This window comes from Rhinatrema bivittatum, chromosome 2, assembly GCF_901001135.1.
Source record: "Rhinatrema bivittatum chromosome 2, aRhiBiv1.1, whole genome shotgun sequence".
NCBI classification, from domain to species: Eukaryota; Metazoa; Chordata; class Amphibia; order Gymnophiona; family Rhinatrematidae; genus Rhinatrema; species Rhinatrema bivittatum.
In genome coordinates, this window is record NC_042616.1 from 81,026,553 (window position 1) to 81,050,732 (window position 24,180).

Below are 24,180 nucleotides of genomic sequence, written 5' to 3' on the forward strand. Positions count from 1 at the left end.
AATCGAAGTCATCGACCTCGGTACCGTCCGAGCCGCCACCGAAGAAGTCTCGATCAGAAGTGGCACCGTCCACCTCTGTTTCTGAGACACCGAGGCAACCCTCTCCCCATCGGGGTTTGGGAGCCGCGATTCCTCCGGTGACGGTGGTCCCTCCGGCTAAGCCTCAGCCTCCCTCTTCCGCGGAGCCGGGTATTGTTACTCCAGATCTCCGGGAAGAACTGGACCGGCTCGTCCAGGAGGCCATCGACAAAGCGATGCAACGGTTCCAGACTCCTTCGGCACCGACCCCAGCACCGAGAGTGGAACCAGTCACCGACCCGATTCCAGCAGCGCTGGCACCGCTGCTCGCCCGGATGGAAGCGCTCATGACCGCCCTTCCAGCGGTGATACCTGGGTCACCGACAGCACCCGTGCACTCTCCGATGCCAACTTCATCTGGTGCAGAAACACCGTATCGAATTCCTCCTTCGGGAGTGGTTCCATCGATGCCGTGTCGTCCCTCACCACCGATACATTCCTCCGGGGCGATACGCACATCGGCTCCATCGATGCCTTCGATGCCGGCACCGATACTTCCAAAGGTATTTTCGATGCCCCCGGTGGTTCCTTCGGGTTTCTCGGAGGCTCAACCGGGACCTTCAGGTATCCAACCCCCTCGTGGTCCTACAGGTCAGCAACCTGACCCTTATGACACCTGGGGTAATGATACTTCCACAGATACCGATGATTTACCTTCACCACCTTCTCCTGCTGAAAGCAGAAAGCGTTCTCCCCCCGAGGACCTCTCTTTCACCAATTTTGTGAAGGAAATGTCGGAATTAGTCCCTTTTCAGCTTCAATCGGAGCAAGATGATAGGCACCAAATGATGGAGTTGCTCCAATTTTTGGATGCCCCAAAAGTCATCACTTCCATTCCAATTAATCAGGTTTTTCTGGATCTTCTAAAAAAGAATTGGGAAACTCCTGGATCGGTTGCTCCAGTAAACAAAAAAGCTGACTCTACTTACCTTGTACAGTCAGCACCTGGCTTTCAAAAACCACAGCTAGACCACCACTCTGTTGTGGTAGAGTCAGCTCAAAAGAAAGCTAAAAGAATGAAGCGATACTCATCTATACCTCCTACTAAGGAAAGCAAATTCTTAGATAGTACAGGCAGAAGAGTATACCAAGGGGCCATGCTCATTTCCAGGATAGCTTCTTATCAGCTATATATGACCCAATACAACAGGGTCATCTTTAAGCAGATACAAGAATTTTCAGATACCTTACCAGAACAATTCCAACAACACCTTCAAACCCTCGTACTTAAAGGATTTGAAGCTGGAAAGCATGAGATAAGAACATCTTATGACATCTTCGATGCTTCCACTAGACTGTCTGCTACAGCCATCTCAGCAAGACGCTGGGCTTGGCTTAAGTCTTCTGACCTTCACCCGGAGGTTCAGGACAGACTCTCCGACTTGCCCTGTTTAGGGGATAATTTGTTTGGTGAGCAAATTCACCAAATAGTTGCTGAATTAAAGGATCATCATGAGACACTTAAACAGCTCTCATCGATTCCTTCTGACTTCCCTTCTAAACAATCATTAAGAGGGAACCTAAAAAGTCCTTCTTCCGTCCACGGAAGTATTATCCCCCACACACCAAGTCTAGGTCAACGAGGCCGTATCAAAAGCCTCAGCCTCGCCAACCTCGAAAGCAAAAGCCCACAACAGCTCCGCCACCAGGCCCTGCGTCGGGGTTTTGACTTTCACTTAGAGAGCAGATGCCTAATCCCTCTACCAAACATACCAGTAGGAGGTCGACTAAGCCACTTTACAGAAAAATGGCATCGCATCACCACAGATCAATGGGGGCTAGCGATAATTGCACAGGGTTACCATCTAAACTTCCTAACTCTTCCTTCGGACTCTCCACCTCTGCAAGCGTGGAGACTTACCGACCACTCTGTTCTTCTAGAGCAGGAAGTTTCCCTTCTTCTCCAGTCCAACGCTATAGAACCCGTTCCTCTTTCGCAACAGGGACTAGGGTTCTATTCCAGGTACTTTCTGATACCAAAAAAGTCAGGAGGACTTCGACCAATACTGGACCTACGGGCCCTCAACAAGTACCTTCACAGAGAGAAGTTCAAGATGGAGACCCTGGGCTTGCTTCTCCCTCTGCTGCAAAGAGAGGACTGGCTCTGCTCTCTAGACCTCAAAGACGCTTATACCCACAGGGGCGGATTTTAAAACGAGCGCGAATAGCCTACTTTTGTTTGCGCTCCAGGCGCAAACAAAAGTACGCTGGATTTTAGTAGATACGCGCGGAGCCGCGCGTATCCGCTAAAATCCTGGATCGGCGCGCGCAAGGCTATCGATTTTGTATAGCTGGCGCGCGCCGAGCCGCGCAGCCTACCCCCATTCCCTCCAAGGCCGCTCCGAAATCGGAGCGGCCTCGGAGGGAACTTTCCTTTGCCCTCCCCTCACCTTCCCCTCCCTTCCCCTACCTAACCCACCCGCCCGGCCCTGTCTAAACCCCCCCCCTTACCTTTGTCGGGGGATTTACGCCTCCCAGAGGGAGGCGTAAATCCCCGCACGTCAGCAGGCCTCCTGCGCGCCGGGACGTGACCTGGGGGCGGGTCCGGAGGGCGCGGCCACGCCCCCGGGCCGCCCCGGGCCGTAGCCACTCCCCCGGAACGCTCCCGACACGCCCCGAAAACGCCGCGCAGTTCGGGCACGCCCCCCGACACGCCCCCTCCGAAAACCCCGGGACTTACGCGAGTCCCGGGGCTCTGCGCGCGCCGGTAGGCCTATGTAAAATAGGCTTCCCGGCGCGCAGGGCCCTGCTCGCGTAAATCCACCCGGTTTTGGGCGGATTTACGCGAGCAGGGCTCTGAAAATCCGCCCCACATTGCGATAACTCAGTCTCATTGCAAATACCTCCGATTTCTAGTAGGCCAAAACCACTATCAATACCGAGTGCTCCCATTTGGCCTAGCATCCGCACCACGAGTTTTCACCAAATGTCTCGTAGTGGTTGCAGTGTTCCTCAGGAAGGAAGGCGTCCATGTCTACCCCTACTTGGACGATTGGTTGATCAGGGCCACAACCCAGCAAATCGCTCGGTCTTCCCTGACCCTGACAATCTGAACTCTAATTTCTCTAGGATTTCTTGTCAACTACGAGAAATCCTACTTACTCCCATCTCAAACCTTATCCTTCATTGGAGCAGACTTGGACACTTTACAGTCAAAAGCCTTCCTTCCTCATCAATGTGTTCAAACCCTTGTGTCCCTAGCTTGCCAGTTGCAGTCTCAACCCACAGCAACAGCTCGCCAATTTCTCATTCTGCTGGGACACATTGTCTCCTCAGTTTATGTGACTCCAATGGCCCGTCTGGCCATGAGAGTCATGCAATGGACTCTGAAATCACAATGGATCCAAGCCACTCAGCCTCTGTCGACCATTGTTCGCATCACCGATGCACTCCGTCTGTCTCTTGCTTGGTGGAAAAATCAGTCCAACCTCCTACAGGGCTTGCCCTTTCACCCACCAGATCCTCAAATAATTCTCACCACCGACGCTTCCAGCGTCGGCTGGGGAGCCCATGTAAACGGTCTACAAACTCAAGGATTCTGGTCTCTAGAGGAAGCCAAACACCAGATAAATTTCCTGGAGCTTCGAGCAATCCGATACGCTCTCCGGGCTTTTCAAGATTGCCTATCAAATCACATAATCTTGATTCAGACGGACAACCAGGTGGCCATGTGGTACATCAACAAGCAGGGAGGCACTGGCTCCTTCCTTCTCTGTCAGGAAACTGTGCAGATTTGGGCAGAAGCCCTCTCCCGTTCCATGTATCTCAGGGCCACCTACTTGCCGGGAGTAGAAAATGTTTTGGCAGACCGGCTGAGCCGTGTCTTCCAACCACACGAGTGGTCACTCAATCCCTTGGTAGCGACCTCTCTTTTCCAGAAATGGGGTTATCCCCACATAGACCTCTTTGCGTCCCCTCAGAACCACAAAGTGGCCAATTACTGCTCCCTCATTCGGACTCAGCACTCTCGGCCCAGGGATGCATTCTCCCTCCCGTGGACAACCGGTCTGTTTTATGCATTCCCTCCACTTCCTCTTCTGTCGAAGACTCTTGTGAAGCTACGTCAGGACAAAGGGAACCATGATCCTGATAGCACCGCACTGGCCACGCCAAGTGTGGTTTCCCATACTCCAGGATCTCTCCATCCGCAGACACATTCGCCTGGGAAAGGACCCGCATCTGATCACTCAAAACGACGGATGCCTCCTCCATCCCAATCTCCAAGCCTTGTCCCTGACGGCATGGATGTTGAAAGGTTAGTCCTTCAACCACTTAACCTATCGGATTCAGTTTCTCGTGTCCTCATCGCTTCACGAAAGCCTTCCACAAAAAAATCTTACTCCTACAAATGGAAAAGGTACACATCATGGTGCACTTCGCAGTCCCTTGATCCTCTTTCCTGTCCAATTCCTAAATTTTTGGACTATCTTTGGCATTTGTCAGAATCAGGTCTAAAGACCTCTTTCATTAGAATGCATGTCAGTGCGGTAGCCGCCTTCCATAAAGGTATCGGGGGTGTCCCTATTTCAGTACAACCCCTTGTAACACACTTTCTTAAAGGCTTGCTCCATTTGAAGCCACCTTTATGTCCTCCGGCTCCATCTTGGGACCTTAATCTGGTTCTTGTTCGCCTTGTGAAACCACCCTTCGAACCTCTTCATTCCTGTGACCTTAAATATCTCGCATGGAAAGTGATATTTCTTTTGGCTATCACTTCAGCTCACAGGGTTAGTGAGTTACAGGCCCTAGTTACCTATCCGCCTTACACTAAACTCCTGCAGGACCGGGCAGTACTCCGCACTCACCCTAAATTCTTACCTAAGGTAGTTTCGGAGTTTCATATTAATCAATCCATCATACTACCTATTTTCTTTCCCAGGCCCCACTCCAACTCTGGGGAACAGACTCTGCATACCCTCGACTGTAAACATGCTCTAGCTTTCTATCTAGACCGTACAGTTGCCCACAGGAAGAGCACTCAATTATTCGTCTCTTTCCATCCTAACAAGTTAGGGCAACCTGTGGGTAAGCAGGCTCTTTCCTCCTGGTTGGCGGACTGCATCTCTTTCTGCTATCAGCAAGCTGGCATTCCCTTTCAAGACCGTGTTAAGGCACACTCTGCGAGGGCCATGGCGACTTCAGTAGCACACCTTCGATCGGTGCCGCTTCCTGACATCTGCAGGGCTGCTACCTGGAGTTCTCTCCATACATTTGCAGCCCACTACTGTTTGGACAAAGCTGGAAGACAGGATTCCATCTTCGGCCAATCTGTCTTGCGTAACCTTTTTGCAACATGACGTACCAACACCCTTCCGCCTACCCAGTGTGGTGCGGATGTCCTCTACCAAATTTCACCCCAGTTGTTGTGCCTGTTGCACACCGTTGGGTACTTTTGGTGCACGTTCGGACATCCTCAGCTCGGTACTCACCCATTTGTGAGGACAACCATCCTGCTTGTCCTGTGAGAAAGCAAATGTTGCTTACCTGATGTAACAGGTGTTCTCACAGGACAGCAGGATGTTAGTCCTCACGAAACCCGCCCGCCGCCCTGCGGTGTTGGGTTCATTTTTCTTATTTTATTTTTCGGCACTGCCTATAGTTTTGAAACAAGACTGAAAGGGGACCCCTGCTGGCTGCAGGGTTGGGTCCGTGCTGGGCATGCCCAGTAGGGGCCAGTCAAAGTTCCAGAAACTTTGACAGAAGTTTTCCGTGGTTGGGCTCCATCCTCGATGTCACCCATTTGTGAGGACTAACATCCTGCTGTCCTGTGAGAACACCTGTTACATCAGGTAAGCAACATTTGCTATTTTTCCTATTTGTAATTGTTTGTAAACCATTGTGAAGGCCTTGCCGATGTGACGGTATAGAAAAACCAATAAAACTAAACTAAACCTAAACTAAGCTGAAACTGAAACATTAATGGACTCATAAAAGCAGAGTGACCTCAGCAGTTTGTTCCGACTCAAATTCACTCAACTCCGGGTGCATTGTTATGCTGCCACCTGATGTCCAACTCAAAATCGTCAAGAAAAAAGTGTTCTCAAAGGGAGTTTTACATGGCAGACAAATAATATTAGTACATAGATAAAACAACAAAACTGAGGAATCTCCAACAACTTATACATCTTTTGTTAATATTTTCTCATTTCACAAGGGAATTAGTATCAGATTTTACTGTGCTCAGTTGTTTGGCTCTTGCCCGCAAAAGGCTGCAACCAACTTTGTGTGGAATAGCACTTATTTTTACCTCATTTACTATTTCCCAGTGTTTCAAAAAAGATATAGTTGCGATGGAGAAGGTACAGAGAAGGGCAACCAAAATGATAAAAGGGATGGAACAGCTCCCTTATGAGGAAAGGCTGAAGAGGTTAGGGCTGTTCAGCTTGGAGAAGAGACGGCTGAGGGGGGATATGATAGAGGTCTTTAAGATCATGAGAGGTCTTGAACGAGTAGATGTGACTTGGTTATTTACACTTTTGAATAATAGAAGGACTAGGGGGCATTCCATGAAGTTAGCAAGTAACACATTTAAGACTAATCGGAGAAAATTCTTTTTCACTCAATGCACAATAAAGCTCTGGAATTTGTTGCCAGAGGAGGTGGTTAGTGCAGTTAGTGTAGCTGGGTTCAAAAAAGGTTTGGATAAGTTCTTGGAGGAGAAGTCCATTAATGGCTATTAATTATACTTAGGGAATAGCCACTGCTATTAATTGCATCAGTAGCATGGGTTCTTCTTAGTGTTTGGGTAATTGCCAGGTTCTTGTGGCCTGGTTTTGGTCTCTGTTGGAAACAGGATGCTGGGCTTGATGGACCCTTGGTCTGACCCAGCATGGCAATTTCTTATGTTCTTAAGTTGATCCTCCCTATCATGGCGATATAATTTGTACCCTGATATAGCACTGTCCCATTGGTTATCCTCCTTCCACTAAGTTCCTGTGATGCCAATTATGTCAATCTCATCATTTGCTGCTATACATTCTAACTCTACCATCTTACTTCTTAGGCTTCTGGCATTGGCATACAGACATTTTAAAGTGTGTTTTTTCTTTGTATTAACAACCTGCTTTTCAGTTGTTAGTGATAATTTGGAAATAATTAGCTTCGGTGATTTTTTACATATAGGCACATGGACTACGTTTGCTTTTATTGGAACCTCTCTGTTGGGATGCCCTAACTCTCCTGTTTCATTAGTATCCTTCAAGGATACATTTCTCCGAACCATGCACTGCTGAGTGACTGTCGGCTTTCCCCCTTGTTCTAGTTTAAAAGCTGCTCTATCTCCTTTTTGAAAGTTAGTGCCAGCAGCTTGGTTCCACTCTGGTTAAGGTGGAGCTCATCCTTTCAGAAAAGTCTCCCCCTTCCCCAAAAGTTTCCCCAGTTCCTTACAAAACTAAATCTCTCTTCCCTGCACCATCGTCTCATCCACGCATTGAAACTTTGGAGCTCTGCCTGTCTCATTTCAGAGAATGCTACCCTGGAGTTTCTGGATCTCAGCTTCCTACCTAAAATCCTAAACTTGGCTTCCAGAACCTCTCTCCCACATTTTTCTATGTCATTGGTGTCCACATGTACCGCGACAGCCGGCTCCTCCCCAGCACTGTCTATAATCCTATCTAGGTGATGCGTGAGGTCTGCCACCTTCGCACCAGGCAGGCAAATTACCAGACGGTCCTCACGTCCACCAGCCACCCTACTATGTACATTTCTAATAATTGAATCACCAACTATGATGGCTGGCCTAACTCTTCCCCCCTGGGCAGTAGCCCTGGGAGAAGTTTCCTCAGTGCGAGAGGACAGTACATCACCTGGAGAGCAGGTCCTTGCTACAGGATCACTTCTTGCTACACCAGGATGATGTTCTCCTACTGGGAGACCTTTCTGATCCAAGGCAGCACTGGAGCTGCCAGACTGGATTTGGTACTTGGCTATGTCCCTGAAGGTCTCATCAATGTACCTCTTTATCTGCCTCAGCTCCTCCAAGTCTGTTACTCTAGCCTCCAGAGATCAGACTCGTTCCCTGAGAGCCAGGAGCTCTTTGCATCAAGTGCACACATACAATCTCTCACCAGCGGGTAAAAAATCATACATGTGACACTCAATGCAAAAGACTGGAAAGCCCCCTCTTGCTGTTGGACTGCTTCCTTCATCTTAGTTTTATTGATTTCCTAGTTAAGTTTAGGATACTAAGGGAGTTGGAATGAGAGTACGTTAAATTTTCAGGTGAATTTACTAATTAATCAGCTAGTGTCCTACAAGGGGATGATTAAACTTTCAATAAGGGCTGGTACAATAGTATGATTTCGATAAGGCCGTGATTGATTTTTAATGAGAAAGTGTCTTGTGCCTTAAAATCAAGGGTTGAGTGGGTGGGAAAGACAGACACTAGAGTTAACTATCTGTCGCTTGCTTATTATCTCAGACACACGCAAACTCTAAAGAATATATCCCTGTATTTTACCTTTCACCAAAGTTTTATAAGTCCAAACATTTCTGAAAGCTATACTTACCAATCTTCTTTAAACACCGTTAAATTAATCTTTACTTAGTTAATTGAAGGGTTTGAGATTCAGTGTGCGCTTCCGGTCCTCTTCTACTGCAAAGGGTGTGGGGCCTCTGGAAGCCGGGACTGTGGAAGTCAATCCCTGGATCGCTTGCAGTGACCTCTGGACTTCTCTCCCGGGGGATGCTGGGAGCAGTATGCAGATGAGCCTTCCGGTCCTCCTCTACTGCAAAGGGTGTGGGGCCTCTGGAAGCTGGGGCTGTGGAAGTCAATCCCTGGATCGCTTGCAGTGACTCCCGGAGGATGCTGGGAGCAGTATGCAGATGAGCCTTCCAGTCCTCCTCTACTGATATTAGGCTAGCACTGGATTTCCTATCTTTCAGGAAGCTACTTAATAACTTAGCTCTGAGAAACAGATTTTGGACTTGATGATTGAATCATTCCCGCAAATCTTACTCTCATATTTCCTGCTTTGCATACATAGGCTCCTATGAATTTCATACCAAACCTGTACCATCTAGATTCCCTTCTAACAACCAAGACCTCTTATTCAATAGCAACCAGTGTCTAAACAATCTATGCTTAAAATTGAATGCTTTATGTGATGGTCCAAATAATCTCTGTTTACTTACCTAATGTATGCCTTTGTCCAAATGTTTGTATCTAACCAAAATAATTTTCTTTGTGTATGACCATTTGTAAAGTACTCTGACCTATCTCCTATTCTACTTCCGTGTCCCCCCTACTGCCCAGAGTGGTGGATGGAGCAGAATAGAAATATTTTAAATACATAGAATGTTGACTGTATCCCTTGTACCACATTTTCCCATTATCCTCCTGAATTATTCTTCCACTATATTATGTATCAATTATTTTATGTACCCATTTTAACCCAGCCATGTTGTATTCATGTAAACCAAATTGTTGCACGTGTTCAGCTCTCTAGCTGGAAAAGCATGATTATAAATAGATGATGATGATGAAGGTTATGACTTATCACCTACAGAATAGCCTTTCAGACCAGTTCCAAGGTAATGTGAGCAGACACTCAACAACATCTTGATTTTCTACCAGCCCCAGCCAAATTTTCAGACTTGGATTTAGCATTGAGCCCTCTGTATTTGAAGAGTTGTCTAGCCTTAATGCTAAGCACTGGCAAAAACATTTAAAACAGGCACCCCTGCAGAAGAGGAAGTTTGGGCTGCTAATGCCAGTATTGAATTTCATGTGCCAGGGCAATCCACTCACTTCAGTGGCGTAGCTAGACAATTTTGTGAGAGAGAGGGCATTGTCCTTGGCTGGACCTGGGATGTGGAACTCCCTTCCGGTCGAAATTCGACTGGAGGAGAATATTAATAGTTTTAAAAAACAGATAAAGACCTGGCTTTTTCAACAGGCTTTTAATTAGGCCAACTGATTCTTTTCTTCCTTTACACTTTACTTAAGGGGTAATTAGAAGGAGATATAAAAACCCTACGGGTTTAGAGGGGTAGAAGGGCGTAAAAATGATAAAATAAGGGAGGTATAGGCCTGGGTAAAGAAGGGTGATGAAGTTTGAAGGGTTTTAATTTGGAAAATTTAGCTATTAAGACTTTTACTTTGTTTTATATGTTTTTAAATTTTAATGTGACACTATTTTGTATTTGATTCAACTATGTAAATCGTTAGTGAGATGTATGTTGTACGGGTTATGGACTTTTTTGAATTTTGCTACTGCAAATTCTAATATTGTTAACCGCCTTGATATTAACTTGAAAGTCGGTATACAAAGTCAAATAAATAAATAAATAAATAAATTTGGCGCCCGGGGCAAGAGACTTCTTCGGCGCCCCCTCCCTCCATCAATGATTTGCATCTTGCGTAAAAATTGACGGTAACATCCTTTCTCATACACACACACCGCTCCTTTTTCACATACACACAGAAGCACCCTTCCGATCCAAGGTTGAACAGCTGGTCTCCGGCGGCGGTTAGCAGACCGGTGTTCACTTCTTCGGCCCCCGCCGGCCTCGATTTTAATGTCTTCGGCCCCTGCCGGCCTCGATTTTAATGTTTTCGGCCCTCTTGGTCTCCGGCGGGGGCCGAAGACATTAAAATCGAGGCCGGCGGGGGCTGAAGAAAAGAAGATGGGCGCCACCCAGTCGGCCCCCACTTGAGGCTGGCTGGGAGGCGCCCATCTTCTTTGCTTCGGCCTCCGCCGCCGCCGGCCTCGATTTTAATTTATTCGGCCCCCGCCGGCCTTCGGGGGCCGGCTGTCTCCGGCGGAGGCCGAAGAAATTAAAATCAAAGCCGGCGGAGGCCGAAGAAAAGAAGATGGGCGCCTCCCAGCCAGCCCCTGCTTGAGGCTGGCTGGGAGGCGCCCATCTTCTTTGCTTCGGCCTCCGCCGGCCTCGATTTTAATTTATTCGGCCCCCGCCGGCGTTCGGGGGCCGGCTGTCTCCGGCGGAGGCCGAAGAAATTAAAATCAAAGCCGGCGGAGGCCGAAGAAAAGAAGATGGGCACCTCCCAGCTAGCCCCCGCTTGAGGCTGGCTGGGAGGCGCCCATCTTCTTTTCTTCGGCCGCCGCCAGCCTCGATTTTAATTTCTCCAGCGGGGGCTGGCTGGGAGGTTGAGGTTCCCATCTTCATTTCTTCGGCCCGTGCGCCGCTGGCTGATCTTCTTTTCTTCGGCCCCTGCCAGCCTCGATTTGTATTTCTTCGGCCCCTGCCGGTTTGGCGAAGGCGTTGAGGCTAGGCTGAAGAAGAGCCACGCGGTCGAGACCAGGTAGACCGGCCCACCGGGGGATGCCCGATCCCCCGATAGGTCAATCCGTCCCTGACCATTACTATAAATCTCTCATAACAAAACAAACAAAAAAAAAAAGACGATCTGCCAGTATTCAACAACACTTACATCTGGGCCTAAAATTCTAATTTCTTTTTTTATTTAAATAGCTTTTTGGCGCCCCCTTAGACCTAGCGCCCGGGGCGGCCGCCCACCCCGCCCACCCCTCGCTACGCCACTGACTCACTTCTTAGCACAGGGAATTCAATGCCAGCATCAGCGGTACAAACCTCTTCTGCAAAGGTGCCTGTTTGAAAAATTTTTGCCAGTGCTTAACATTAAGGCTGGATAACTCTTCCAGTACAGAGGGCTCAGAAACAATGTCTGCAACCGAACTTGCTGGTACAGCTGTGACTGATGCTGTTTCATTCAATCCGGGACCATTTTAAAATACGAGTTGCTCACGTTCAGTCCCGATACTTGCATATATGGGCCTTTTAATACGAGCAACTCTTAAAATTCACCCCATATATTTTCACTACCTTGAATAATTTACAACGGCTTTCAAAGAAAAAGTATGTGCATATTTCCCATTTGAAAATTATTCTACCAAAGGATTCAGTATACATTCATACCTACTAATTTTCTGAAAAATGTACAAGCATGAAAATACTAAAGTGTGCACATCAGTGCAAACTCCTCCCTAATCCTGTCCTCTGGGAACACCTCTGCCTCATTGCAAGTAAATATATGTGAATACAGGCTATACATGTGTACATTTATTTGGAAATCGGGTGAGCAGTTTTGTAACAGGCCATTTCTATAGGGAAAACACTGTTACCCATGGAAATGCCTTTGAAAATTACCACCTTAAGCACATTAACAAGACAGTACCTAAAGCATTTCAAGCAGCAACCATAATCTTGCCTCCAGCCAATCTGATTTTTCATTGTTGTATTCTCTGCCTGGAATTGACTAAGATTATCTCTTTATTTCATTAGCTTTCTCCCTTGCTTAAAAACCCTTCAAAGGACTCTTGCTTACAAGTGCAAATCTTATTTTGATACATTAAATTCTAGTGATGAACTGTATTTTATTGTATTTTATATGTATATATGATAAATTTATTTGAAAGATACTACATAAAACTGTATAAATTGACAGCTGCTGTTGTGTTTTTTTGTTTTTTCATAATTGCAGAAACACCGGATTTGGGATACTTGAAGGAGACCATTTGTTTTAAACAGCACATATCTAGAAGTCCAGTAGATGATGGATACACAGAACTTCAACCCCCCCTGCCAATTGTAGAACCATCTATATCTGACTCTATCTTAACACTTTCTTCATTGTCTGAGACCAAGATCCCAGTTAAGAAATTATCTAGTAAGGTAGTGGACTTGGCAAAGCTTTGAACCTTTAGGTCTCTACCAACAGTACTTAGATATTTGTATTGTAATCAATGTAGACTGAACTGTGGTGAATATACATAATGGAACTCCAAAGATCACATTATTATTATTATAGTATATTTTCCATGTAATAGTAATGCCTACTTTATCTATTTTTCCTCCAAAATGATTAGGTAGCTTTGGCTTGTTAGTAGGATTATAGGCTCATATATGTGACTCTACTGAGTTGCTGTTATAAAAAGAACATTAATTCCATGTAAAGGAAAATTGGTTCTTACCTGCTAATTTTTCTTTCCTGTAGTACCACAGATCAGTCCAGACAAGTGGGTTTTGCATCCCTACCAGCAGATGGAGGCAACAAAAACTTTGAGGCACTGCTACATATTCAAGAGTGCCACCTGCAGTGCCTCAGTATTGACCTGTACCCAAGCCAAAGATTAGTCCCTAAACCCTTTTCCAGGGCGACAAGCAACTCAGGGCTGGAACCCCCTAAACTGGAGCCTCTCATACTTCCAGAGAGCAAAACAGTCTGATAACTGCTTAACTCAACATATTTACAATTTGCAATCATTTCTGAAATATGGTTCACCAACTATCAGGAAATTCAGTCTTTTGGCAGCGAAGGGGTGGGTCTCTGGACTGATCTGTAGTATTACAGGAATGAAAATTTGCAGTAAGAACCAATTTTCCTTTCCTGTTCATACCCAGATCAGTCCAGACAAGTGGGATGTACCCAAGCACCCCTAGACAGAGAGAACCCGAAAAGACCCGTGCATAGAACATTCTCTCCAAAAGTTTCATCTGCCTGCACTCAAACATCCAAATTGTAATACTTGGTGAAAGTATGAAGCGAGGGCTGCACCAACTGACATTCCGCCCAGGAGGCCACCTGCACCTAGTAGAATGCGCTCTGGAATTTTGTGACCCTTACAAATATAAGCATAGATTGTGGCTTTAGGAGCTTTATTTCCTTTCTTCGCGCCACCGAACAACACAAAAAGGTGATCTGATCGCTGAAAACTGTTAGTGACCTTCAGATTCTGCAACAGAGTCCGCTGTACATCCAGAAGATGCCGCTCTCTATCCTGAGGGGAATTCCTAGACTATTCCAGAGAAGCCGGAAGCTCTATTGTCTGATTGATATGAAAGGAGGACATCACCTTCAGTAAAGAGGAGGGGACCATTTGCAACAACACCCTGTTGTTAGAAATACACAAAAAGGAATCCCTTCAGGGCAGTGCCTGTAGCTCTAAAATCCATTGGGATGAACATAAGGCCACCAGAAAAACTGTCTTCAAAATCAAGTCCTTCAAAGATGCTCCCCTTGAAGCCTCAAAAAGGGACCCACAGAGCATTCGCAGAACTAAGTTGAGGTTCCAGTCCGGGCATAACTTCCAAATCGAAGGATGCAAATGCTTGACTCCCTTCAAGTACTGAATTAGATCAGGATGAGAGGCCAATGACCTTCCATGCAACTTGTCCACAAGGGAACCCAAGACGGACAAATGAACGCAGAGCAAGCTATAGGCTAGACCCTTAGACAACCCTTGCTGCAAAAAGGCTAAGATATGAGGAACGTCCAAAGCCAGGGGATCAGTCACTGTTGTAGATACCAAGACTCAAATATTTTCCAGACCCTTATGTTTGCCAGGGAAGTAGAAGGTCGCCTAGCCTGGAGTAAGGTGGAGATAACTTGTTCCGAATATCCTTTCAGGTGCAACCACTGCCTCTCAAAAGCCAAGCCGTGAGACAAAAGTGATCCGATCCGAAAATATGGGACCCTGTTGCAGTAACCTTGGCAGGTGGGGCTAACCTGAGGGATCCTCCTATCGCAAGATGCACCATATCTGCAAACCACGGTCACTGCAGCCACTCTGGTGCCATCAGCACCACATTCCCTGGTTGCATTTCTATTCCTTCAAAACTCGACCAACGAATGGCCAAGGAGGGAACACGTACAGTAGGATTCCCATCGGCCATGGGCACACTAGAGCATCCAGACCCTCCGTGCCAACATCTCTTCTGTGACTGAAAATCTATGCCGTCTTTGCATTGCCATGAGATCCAAATGGAGAACGCCCCATCTGGCACATGTGATCCCAGGCTTCCGGGGACAGCTCTTATTTGCCCCGGATCTAGTTGTTGTCTGCTGAGGAAATCTGCTTGCATGTTGATCACTTCTGAGATGTGAGAAGCCACTATGCCATTGAGCAAACAACTGCTGAGCCTCTAGAGCCACTGCATGACTTTGTCCCTCCTTGATGACTGATGTATGTCACCGTCATTGCACACGAACCATCCGACCTTTGATCCAGGGCAGGGAGGCCTCCAGGGCCTGTTGACCAAAGACCTCGGGCAGATCGCCCTAGGCACACATCCCCCCCAATCCTTGAGGCTGGCATCCGTGGTCAGCATTACCCAGTCCAGGGCCTCCAGATCCATTCCCTTTTCCAGGTTGCACTGCGAGAACCACCATGAGAGACTGGACCTGCATTCCCCTAGAAGAGGAAAGGGCAGATGATACTCCTCCAACAATGGATTCCACCTGAACAAGAGCACCTTCTGTAAAGGTCTCATGTATGCAAAGGCCCACAGAACCAAATCCAATGTGGAAGCCATGGAACCTAGGACCTGCAAATAATCCCATACTATTTGTACCGACAGACGTAGCAAGCATGCTACCTGTGCCTGTAACTTCGACAATCTGTCCATGGTCAGGAACACCCTGCCTTTCTGGGTATCGAACAGTGCCCCCAGATACCCCAATGACTGGGTTGGAACTAGATGACTCTTCGCCACATTTATCACCCAACCCAGCAAACGTAAGGTGTCCATAACTTGCTGGAGGGACCGAACGTACTCCTTCTCTGTCTTCGCTCAAATGAGCTAATTGTCCAGATAAGGATGTACCAAAATCCCCTCTCGCTGCAAGGCTGCTGCCACCACCACCATCATCTTCGTGAAGGTTCGGGGCGCTGTGGTCAAGTTGAAGGGAAGAGCTCAGAACTGAAAATTCTGCCCCAGCACCATGAACCGAAGAAACTTCTGATGGTCCTTCTGAATGGGAATACGGAGGTAAGCCTCTGTCAGGTCCAATGACGCTAAGAATTCTCTTCTGCGGACTGCCGCTAGAACAGTGCATAATGACTCCATTCGAAAACACAGAACCCACAAGGCTATATTCACCTTCTGCAAATCTAGACTGGGCCAAAAGGTGCCCTCCTTTATGGAGACCACAAAATAAATGGAGTACCTCCCCTGTCCCTGCTTGTCCATTGGGACTGGAACTATTGCGTTTAAACTTGGTAACCTCTGCAGAGTCCCCCTCACTGCTTCTTGCTTGCTTCGAGATGAACAGTGGGACTTCAGAAAGGCCTCCCAGACAGGGTGCGAAAATTCTAGAGTATAGCCATCTCTTACCACCTCCAGAACTCAATGCTCTGAGGTAATCTTGATCCACTCTTCATAAAAGCTGGACAATCTGCCCTCTACCACTTTTACAGAATGGACAGCCCTGGCTTCATTGTGTTGACTTTCCTCCTCTGGTAGTGTCTTCAGAAGATCTGCTATGACGTCTGGGCCTGGGTCGCACAGGAATGGAGGCCAATCCCAGGGATGTAGATGATTCTGATGATCTGCGGCAGGACCCTGCGGACCCGCATAGGAAGGGCCCAGATGTAGACCAAGATGTGGCTCAAAATGCGGATCCTGATCTTAATAAAGATGACCCTGATCCGGATGAGCAATGTGGCTGCATCTCTGAGTTGCCTCTCCCCTGCTCCCTTCCTCGCCAGGAAGGCCTTATGCAGGAAAAGAACAAATTCCAGAGAAAATTCTTCCGGCTTTTCGGTCCCATGACCAAGCAAGCTCTCATCAGACTCTCCTCCCCTCTCCTTTCCCTCCTTGGCACCCTGATCCACAGGTGAAAGAGGAGGAGGGGAATCCCTGGGTTCCCTGGAGGTCGAGGGCCCCTGCCCGTGATCCCCCACAGGTACGGCTGTACTCTGTGATCCTCTTAGGACCATAGCTGTGGCCCCCGAAAACTGGAGAGCCCTTTTATCTATAGCTGCTCCAGTGGAGATTCTCTCTTCCCTTGATGCGCAACCAGTACAAAGGGAGCGTGCGTAGTCTCGCAGACTAGAGATTGCACGCTTTGCATGCAGCCATGCCCCACACAGCAAAGAAAAAATTTCAGCCTGAGTGTGCTGAAGAAAAAAGACAGGTCACACATGTGGCTTTAGCGCTGTGCCGCGTTGCCAGGCCGGCCTGAGTAGCAAGCAGGAAATCTACTTCTTTCCCCCAGATCTCCCAGTAAAGAAGGTAAGGGCGGCTATCTCTCTCTTCTCCTCCTGCCAGCGCCGACAGTTCCCACCACAAAACGCTCCAACCACCGTATCCAGACTGAAGCTCCTGCCTTCAGATCAACCGCTGTGCTAATCTTTTTTTTTTTTATTTAAAAAACTTAATTCAAACTCAAAATAAAATTAAAGAACAGGGTTACGTCCCTTGACAGGACCTCGGCTTGTAGGAGGAGACCTCGGAGGCCAGTCCCCTGGCTATCAGGACCTCTGGAAAACAGCGGGCTACAACGAGGATGCCAGTCGCCTGGCTTCACCTGAGAAATGGTCCACGAAGGAACCTAACAACTTAGGGATCCTCAGTCCAACTTCAAAACTTCCCAAAAATCTTTTTTTTTTGGTCAGACTGCAGGTTTATACCTCTACCATCTACTGGAGACAGAGAAATACTGAGGGACTGCAGGTGGCACTCTGATATGTAGCAGTGCTTCAAAGTTTTTGTTCTCTGCCTCCATCTGCTGGTAGGGATGCAAATTCCACTTGTCTGGACAGATCTGGGTATGAACAGGAAATAATTTTACTTTTCTCTAATGTACTGGGTCACTTTTGTGTAAACCTTTGATAAACCATAGCACCTGATTTAAATGGAAATAGAACCCCCGAACCATGTTGCAACAAGCTTGTTGGTTCCTGCCGTTGGAAATATGATGTGAGAATTGTTCTATAAATGCTAGTTTTGTGAGACACTTTGTTTGGTAATGTTTTTATAGGTCTTTGTGCTGTATATATTATTTTATGTTTGTGTTCTCAAGAAATCTAGGACATCCATGAAACCTCACTGGAAGGATGATATGCGCTGTGCAGACAGAGTACAAAACCGCTTAGATCTCACTCAGCTTGAAAATCGACACAATTTCCTGAAGAATCCTCGTTTTTTCCCACCAGATGCTATGTATGGAGGCAGGTCTCTGATTACATCTCTAAAGAAAACGGAACGATTGATAGCAGGAAGAAAAAAAGTGTTTCAAGAAAGGTATATTTTTCTTGACCTAAAACTGAGCAGAGAGCATTTTTCACCTACCATGGGTGGTTTATCTGTGCATAAATCCTAAATTCGTCAATTCATTTGTTCAGTTTGGATAAAGTACCTTGCATGCCTTAGGATTTCTATCTGGATTATGCTATAGTAACTAAACGTTATTAACATCTTTTAGTTTTTTTGCTAATATATTATACACATGCTATTTTCCTATCTGTATTTTCATACTTACCATACCAAGCAAAGAATTGTGGTTGTCATATTAGTCCACTTGAATATATAGAATTAAGGCTCAACAAACTAATTGTAAGTGATACCTTTTTATTGGACTAAATATATCTATGATGAGCTTTTGAGAGTTATTCTCTCAGGTCAGTGAAGAAACAACTTTTAAAAAAAATAATAATAATGAATTTAATTGGAAAGGTTTCCAAACCTTTGCAAATGCCATGTATTTTTGTGAGGGATCTCATAATTAGGGCATTTATTTATTTTATTTATTTATTTAAAGTTTCTTTTATACCGATGACCGTTTACACATTGCATCGGTTTACAGTTAAAAAGGAACAAATGGGCAGAACCCTTACATATAACATTGAAAAAACAGGTTAACTTTTGGGCAGGGCCCTTACATGTAACTGAGAACAAGGTGGTTAAAAGTGGGATAGGGTATAGAGCTGACTATGCCGCGAGCGTCCGTGATATCAATAAATAGATACAGCAAAATCAGTAAAATCACAACTATTTACAAAAGCTAATTACATAAGTAGCCGAGTCAAAGTACAAAATCGATGGGCATGAGACATATTCCGAGAAATAGATTCCTAGTCATGTAGCAAATTCTTAGTTACTCAATTTTTAGTTAAACAGTGGGGGTTTATGTAATGGCAGGTGATGTGTGGTAAGCTTGCTGGAAGAGCCATGTTTTCAGTTTTTTCTTGAAAGTGGGTGTGTATGTTTCCAGGCGTATATCGGGAGGCAGGGAGTTCCATATGGAGGGGCCAGCGAGAGAGAAAGCTCTGCTTATGGTAGATGATAATTTGAAAGATTTGATGGGTTGGGCACGTAGGGTTCCTTGGAGGGCTGTACGTGTGGGTCTATTCGAGGTACGGGGGAGGAGTGGGGGGTTAATCCAATTGAGGTTAGAGTTCAACAGACTTTTGTGGATGATGGAAAGGGCTTTATAGAGAATTCGGGAGTGTATAGGGAGCCAATGAAGTTCGATAAGTGTGGGGGTGATGTGATCTCTTTTTTTTGAATTTGATAGTATCCTAGCGGCAGCATTTTGTAGTAGTTGTAAAAGTTTAAAAGGAACTTTTGGAGTACACAAGAACAGAAAACATTTAAAATTAGGATGATCCAACACTCTGAAATAAACACTAAAGTACATTGACTTTCTCACCCATTATGAGATAAAGGCTCTTTCAATTGCAAAGTTTTACTCTTTCATCATCTTTGGCATTCTCCTCCCTCCCATTCCTTATTCAACTGTAATGACATGCAAATAGCTTAAGACCTAGTTGACTCTGTTCTATTGAAAGGCAGTGTAAATGCATTGTTAATAAGGCCCAAAAAATTGATTGATTTGTTAGGTCTTCAGTTAGTCAGATGAAGACAATTTCACAGTTGAACAAATACTCTGACCCTTCTAAACTATCAGATTGTGATTGTTGTTCCGTCTACTTTCAACAACCATGAGCAACCTCAAAGCAGCAGTTGCCTGAGCATTTGAAAATGAAGATAATGTACTCTTACAAAGCAAGGAAAGGCTGTAAAAATAATCACTAAATGCTTCTAACTAGTAATTTCAGTTGTCAGAAATATCATTAAGAAATAGAAGTTATATGGAACTACTGAAATCAAGGCAATATCGGAAAGAAAAATATCTGACAGAGCTACTTGAAAACTGATCATATCTGCAAAATAGAACTCACAGATCACTGCAAATGACCTGTTAGAAAGTTTATCTGACAGTAGAATAGTTGTCCATCGGTGCACAGTGATACACAACAGTGATATGTCAGAAGGAAACCTTTACTACGATCTCATCACAAAAGTTATTCTTCATCGTTAGACCAGTCCAGATGAATAGGTAATGCCCACTGACCAGCAGATAGCGACAGAGAATAACAGGCTTGCTGATGTCACCCCTTTATATGCATCCATGTTGACCTCAACTATTTCCAGTAGATGGTAAAGGTGTGCATCCTATGCTCTGGACCAATGTTTCCCAACCTTTTCATGCCCAGGCACACCTGCATTAACAAAATTGATGTGTGGCACTCCAGCCGCCAGAGATCAGGCAGTACATAGAGAGGACTCATACAGCCAAAAGAAGAGCTAGGAAAGCACTGAAAGCCCTGCCAGTCTCTCTTACAAATTAAAAAAAAAAAGGAGAGAAGGAACGAAGATACACATGAACCAATCACAATGTACCAGCTCCCTCTATATACATGCAGGAGAAGGGAGAAGCTGATGTGGTGCAAGCTGCCAGCTAAGGCCTAGAATCATTAAAATGCTATAAATATAAAAGAAATAGCACCCGCATTAAAAAGGGGTGTGTTTAGGGAAATACCTGATCTTTTGCAATGCGAAGGTATTTTGCACAATTCATGAAATGTTATCCCGAATTGCGATGCATCTGTGCATCATGCGTCATTTTTACATGGCACACATTGATTTATGCATGGTACATTATTTTTTCCTTCGATAAGCAGGGCATTTAGCCATGCATTGTGGGTGACGTCATCCGTGATGTCACGAGGCGGAGTTTTCTCTCTTAGCTGGAAGAGCTTTGAAGTGCGCACGACCTTGGCGTTCCTGCGCTCTTCGATCCGTCTCCTCAGTTTCAGTTTTCCGCGGTAGTTCACGGACGGGTTTTTCACTCTCTCCAACTCCTCAGAAGACTGAAGCGAAGAAGACTTCAAAAACGAAAAAGAAAATGCCTAAAAGCCCAGGATTTAAGTATTGCTCCTGTGGGAAGATCATGTCAGTGACCAATGGATATAATTATTGTTTTTTATGTCTCTGTCCCGATCATGACCAGGCCACATGTAAAGACTGCAGCAGGATGTCTCCGCGGGCTAGACATCAAAGGGCTGAAAAGATGAAGAGGTTGAGGCACTCATATGCCCCCTCTCCGGCTGACAAAAGGTCCACCAAGTCTTCCCCGGGTAAGCAAAAGCTCTGGTCCGAGGCCCCACGATGATTTGTAAGATTTTTGGCGTTTTCAAAAAACATTCTATTCTGTCGGATCTAATGTGATATCACTCCCAATCCGTTAAGTCATAAGATTTAAGTCCTTAGACCAAGTGAATATTTAAAAGTCTCCAATGGCAAGAAGTTTCAAAGAATAAGGAAGCAGTTTGATTTTCATAACGAAACAAAACATCTTAGAGATATTGAAGGACATATCTTTTGGTGGACTTGGGGATATGGTGAAGAGGACATCACATTTTTTAATAAATTGAATAAAATAAAGTATTTCATAAAAATTCAAAAAAATTGAACAAAATAAAGTGAGTGGGAGGGAGGTAAGTTGATGATTATATTACAAAAAATGAGGCAAGGCCGTGGAGGCATGCGTCAAAATATATGAAACTTTCCCCATCCCGCAACTAATTATTTTTTAAATTATTACTTAACAAATTGTTATTTTATAAAAACGCAAAATAGGGTGAGATTATTTTTTGGATACAAGATTAAAGATTTTTTGGTCTCATCTTGGCGGAGATTAATACGAGTAATCTTCAAAGACAAAACACATATCACATTCATGTGAATCTCCATCTTCTTCCAGATCTGCTACTCAGCATACTGTATCCTCAGGCAGGAGCCACCACTCTCCCTTGTCAGTACTCTCAGATATTATAATAGAGGAGCCAATGGGAAACTGGGACTCCTCACCAGAAATTGTCTCTCCTCCTCACCACTCTAAGAAGAGACCGGTACTTCCTGACCCCTATCAAGTGGTCGAAAAAATCTGCCAGAGTACCTACTCCAACTCAGCGTCCATCAGCCCAGGAGACAGTGTCTCAGATCACTACCCTATTACAAAACTTTTTCCAGGGAATGCCATCAGATCCCAACCCCACACTACCAGATCCACCAGATCCTGCATCTCCACGTGTTTCTCCTTCTTCCCCTCAGGGACTGACATCTCCACAACGTTCAAATTCTCCTGCATCTTCCACTCATACCAATTACCAAATCTCTCTCCACTGTCATCTCCGAGCAGTTCGGGCATTCTGTCGGACCTGCTACAAGATCACCCCCAGCCTATTTCACCACCAGAAAATCTCACGTATGCTAAATTCCTTGAAAAATTAGGATTAGCTCTTAATATAGAAACTAGAAGAATACCAGACCCTAGATCTGAGGAGATGGGAATCCTTCAAATATTGAATGTTCCAGCTGAGCCAACTTTCCTTCCTCCTCACCAGGGTTTGGAAGCCATCATGGACAAGGCGCTTGCCCAGCTGGGACTAAGGGTTCATGAGGTAAAAGGTTTAGGACCCACATGACCTTGCATGTTAGAGTGCCATTGGTCATTCAACTAGGCACATTTCTTGCATGCAAGACCATATCAGTTGTACTCCATACAACTGAAAGCTCATTGTATACTCTCAAGGAAGACAGCAAGAGCTAAATTGGAAACTCCTTACTGTTGAGCTTCACAAGTGGCTCGTGTTTCCTTCTCCAGAGAGCATACTCTTAGCAAAAACTGTTTGGTACATAAGAATATATGTGAGATGGGCACTAGCTAGCTAGTTAGTGTTCACCTCCATACACTATCCAGTGGAATAGATGTAGAAATGCTTGGCTAGATGTGATGTACCAACATCTTCATGCTATTGATGGCCAATAGGCTATATAGCTTTGCTAATGTCATAGTGCAGCTATAACAGACCATTGGCCTCTTCCATTGTGAAGATATCTCACCTCTGACCAAACAATGGGCCTTCTCTCTGGGTCGAGTACCAAATGCTGTCCTTACATAGATCTTTAGTTGGGAGCTGACCTGTAAAGTACGGAAAGCACTAGGTCTTGTTAATCTCTAGGGAACAGAAATTTACAGCTGCAGGTGTTAGGCCTAGAGAGTACTGTATATACTCATGTATAAGTCAAGGGTATTTTTTGAGCCCCAAAATCAAGATTTATCTGTCACCCGTGGATAAGTCAAGAATGAAACCTAGGAGGCTTATGAAATGGTGAAATCACACTAAGAAAAAAACTGATAACTTAAAATCCTTAAAATCGCTGTGATTTATTTTTTAAAAACAGAATAAAAATGTCTCATAAAGTGCCTCCCCCATGGTTGTCCTTGTTGTTTTATTCAAATCTTTCCCAGTCCAATTCTTCATCATCAGAGTGTCCAAATAAATCATGGAACTGTTCTTTGGTGATGCCATTGTTGCGTCCATTGGTCTCAGACGGCTTCGACCTTTGTGCCTCACCTTTCTTCCTTCTCTCTCTTCAAGCCTTGGGAAGTTGGCTACCACCGCGTCTTCATGCCGCTCTCCCCGGCGTCCCCAGATCGGCAACGGCATTCACCATGTTTTTCCTGAGGGCCTCCTAGGGTGCGCGCACACACGCCACCCACGTCTTTATCTACGTCATGGCGGGAACCTCGGGGGCATCCCCTCTGAGTGATGTCAGCACATCCTGTGTTTAGCCTGCCCTTCATTTGTTAATAAACCGAGTTAGCAAGGATTGGAATTGCTCTGGTCTAAACTGCTCTGCCGCTTCCTAGCTGCCGCAGGAAGCTATCTTCACCCTTCGGAGTAATTCTACTAACTGGGGTACCTGCTCCTCAGGGGCCCTTCTACTTTCTTTCAGTTGCCTATCCTGGGATCCCAGGTACTCGCTCCTCGAGGACCTGCTCTCCCTAACCTGGTGCCTGCCACTCTACAACGTCTGCCTGCCAAGACTCTCAGTGATACAGCTTCTGCTTCAGTGAGTACTAACATACCAGTCTATCTCCTCTACAGCTTCAGCGCTCTACATCCAAGACTTATTCCTGTTCTCCACGCTGTCTCCACCTACTACAGAGTGAGACGGGGCCTCTCAGCCGAGGATCCCTGGACTACC

At 45.7% G+C, this 24,180-nt stretch overlaps 1 protein-coding gene across 1 annotated transcript in view; it reads left to right on the forward strand.

Moving 5' to 3' along the window:
• DLEC1 (DLEC1 cilia and flagella associated protein) overlaps window positions 1-24,180 on the forward strand; it is a 778,557-nt gene that overhangs the window by 216,404 nt on the left and 537,973 nt on the right. Inside the window, exons 8-9 of the mRNA XM_029587026.1 lie at window positions 12,542-12,732; window positions 17,864-18,084. Coding sequence (XP_029442886.1) covers window positions 12,542-12,732; window positions 17,864-18,084 — 412 coding nt within the window. The remainder of the gene's footprint in view (window positions 1-12,541; window positions 12,733-17,863; window positions 18,085-24,180) is intronic.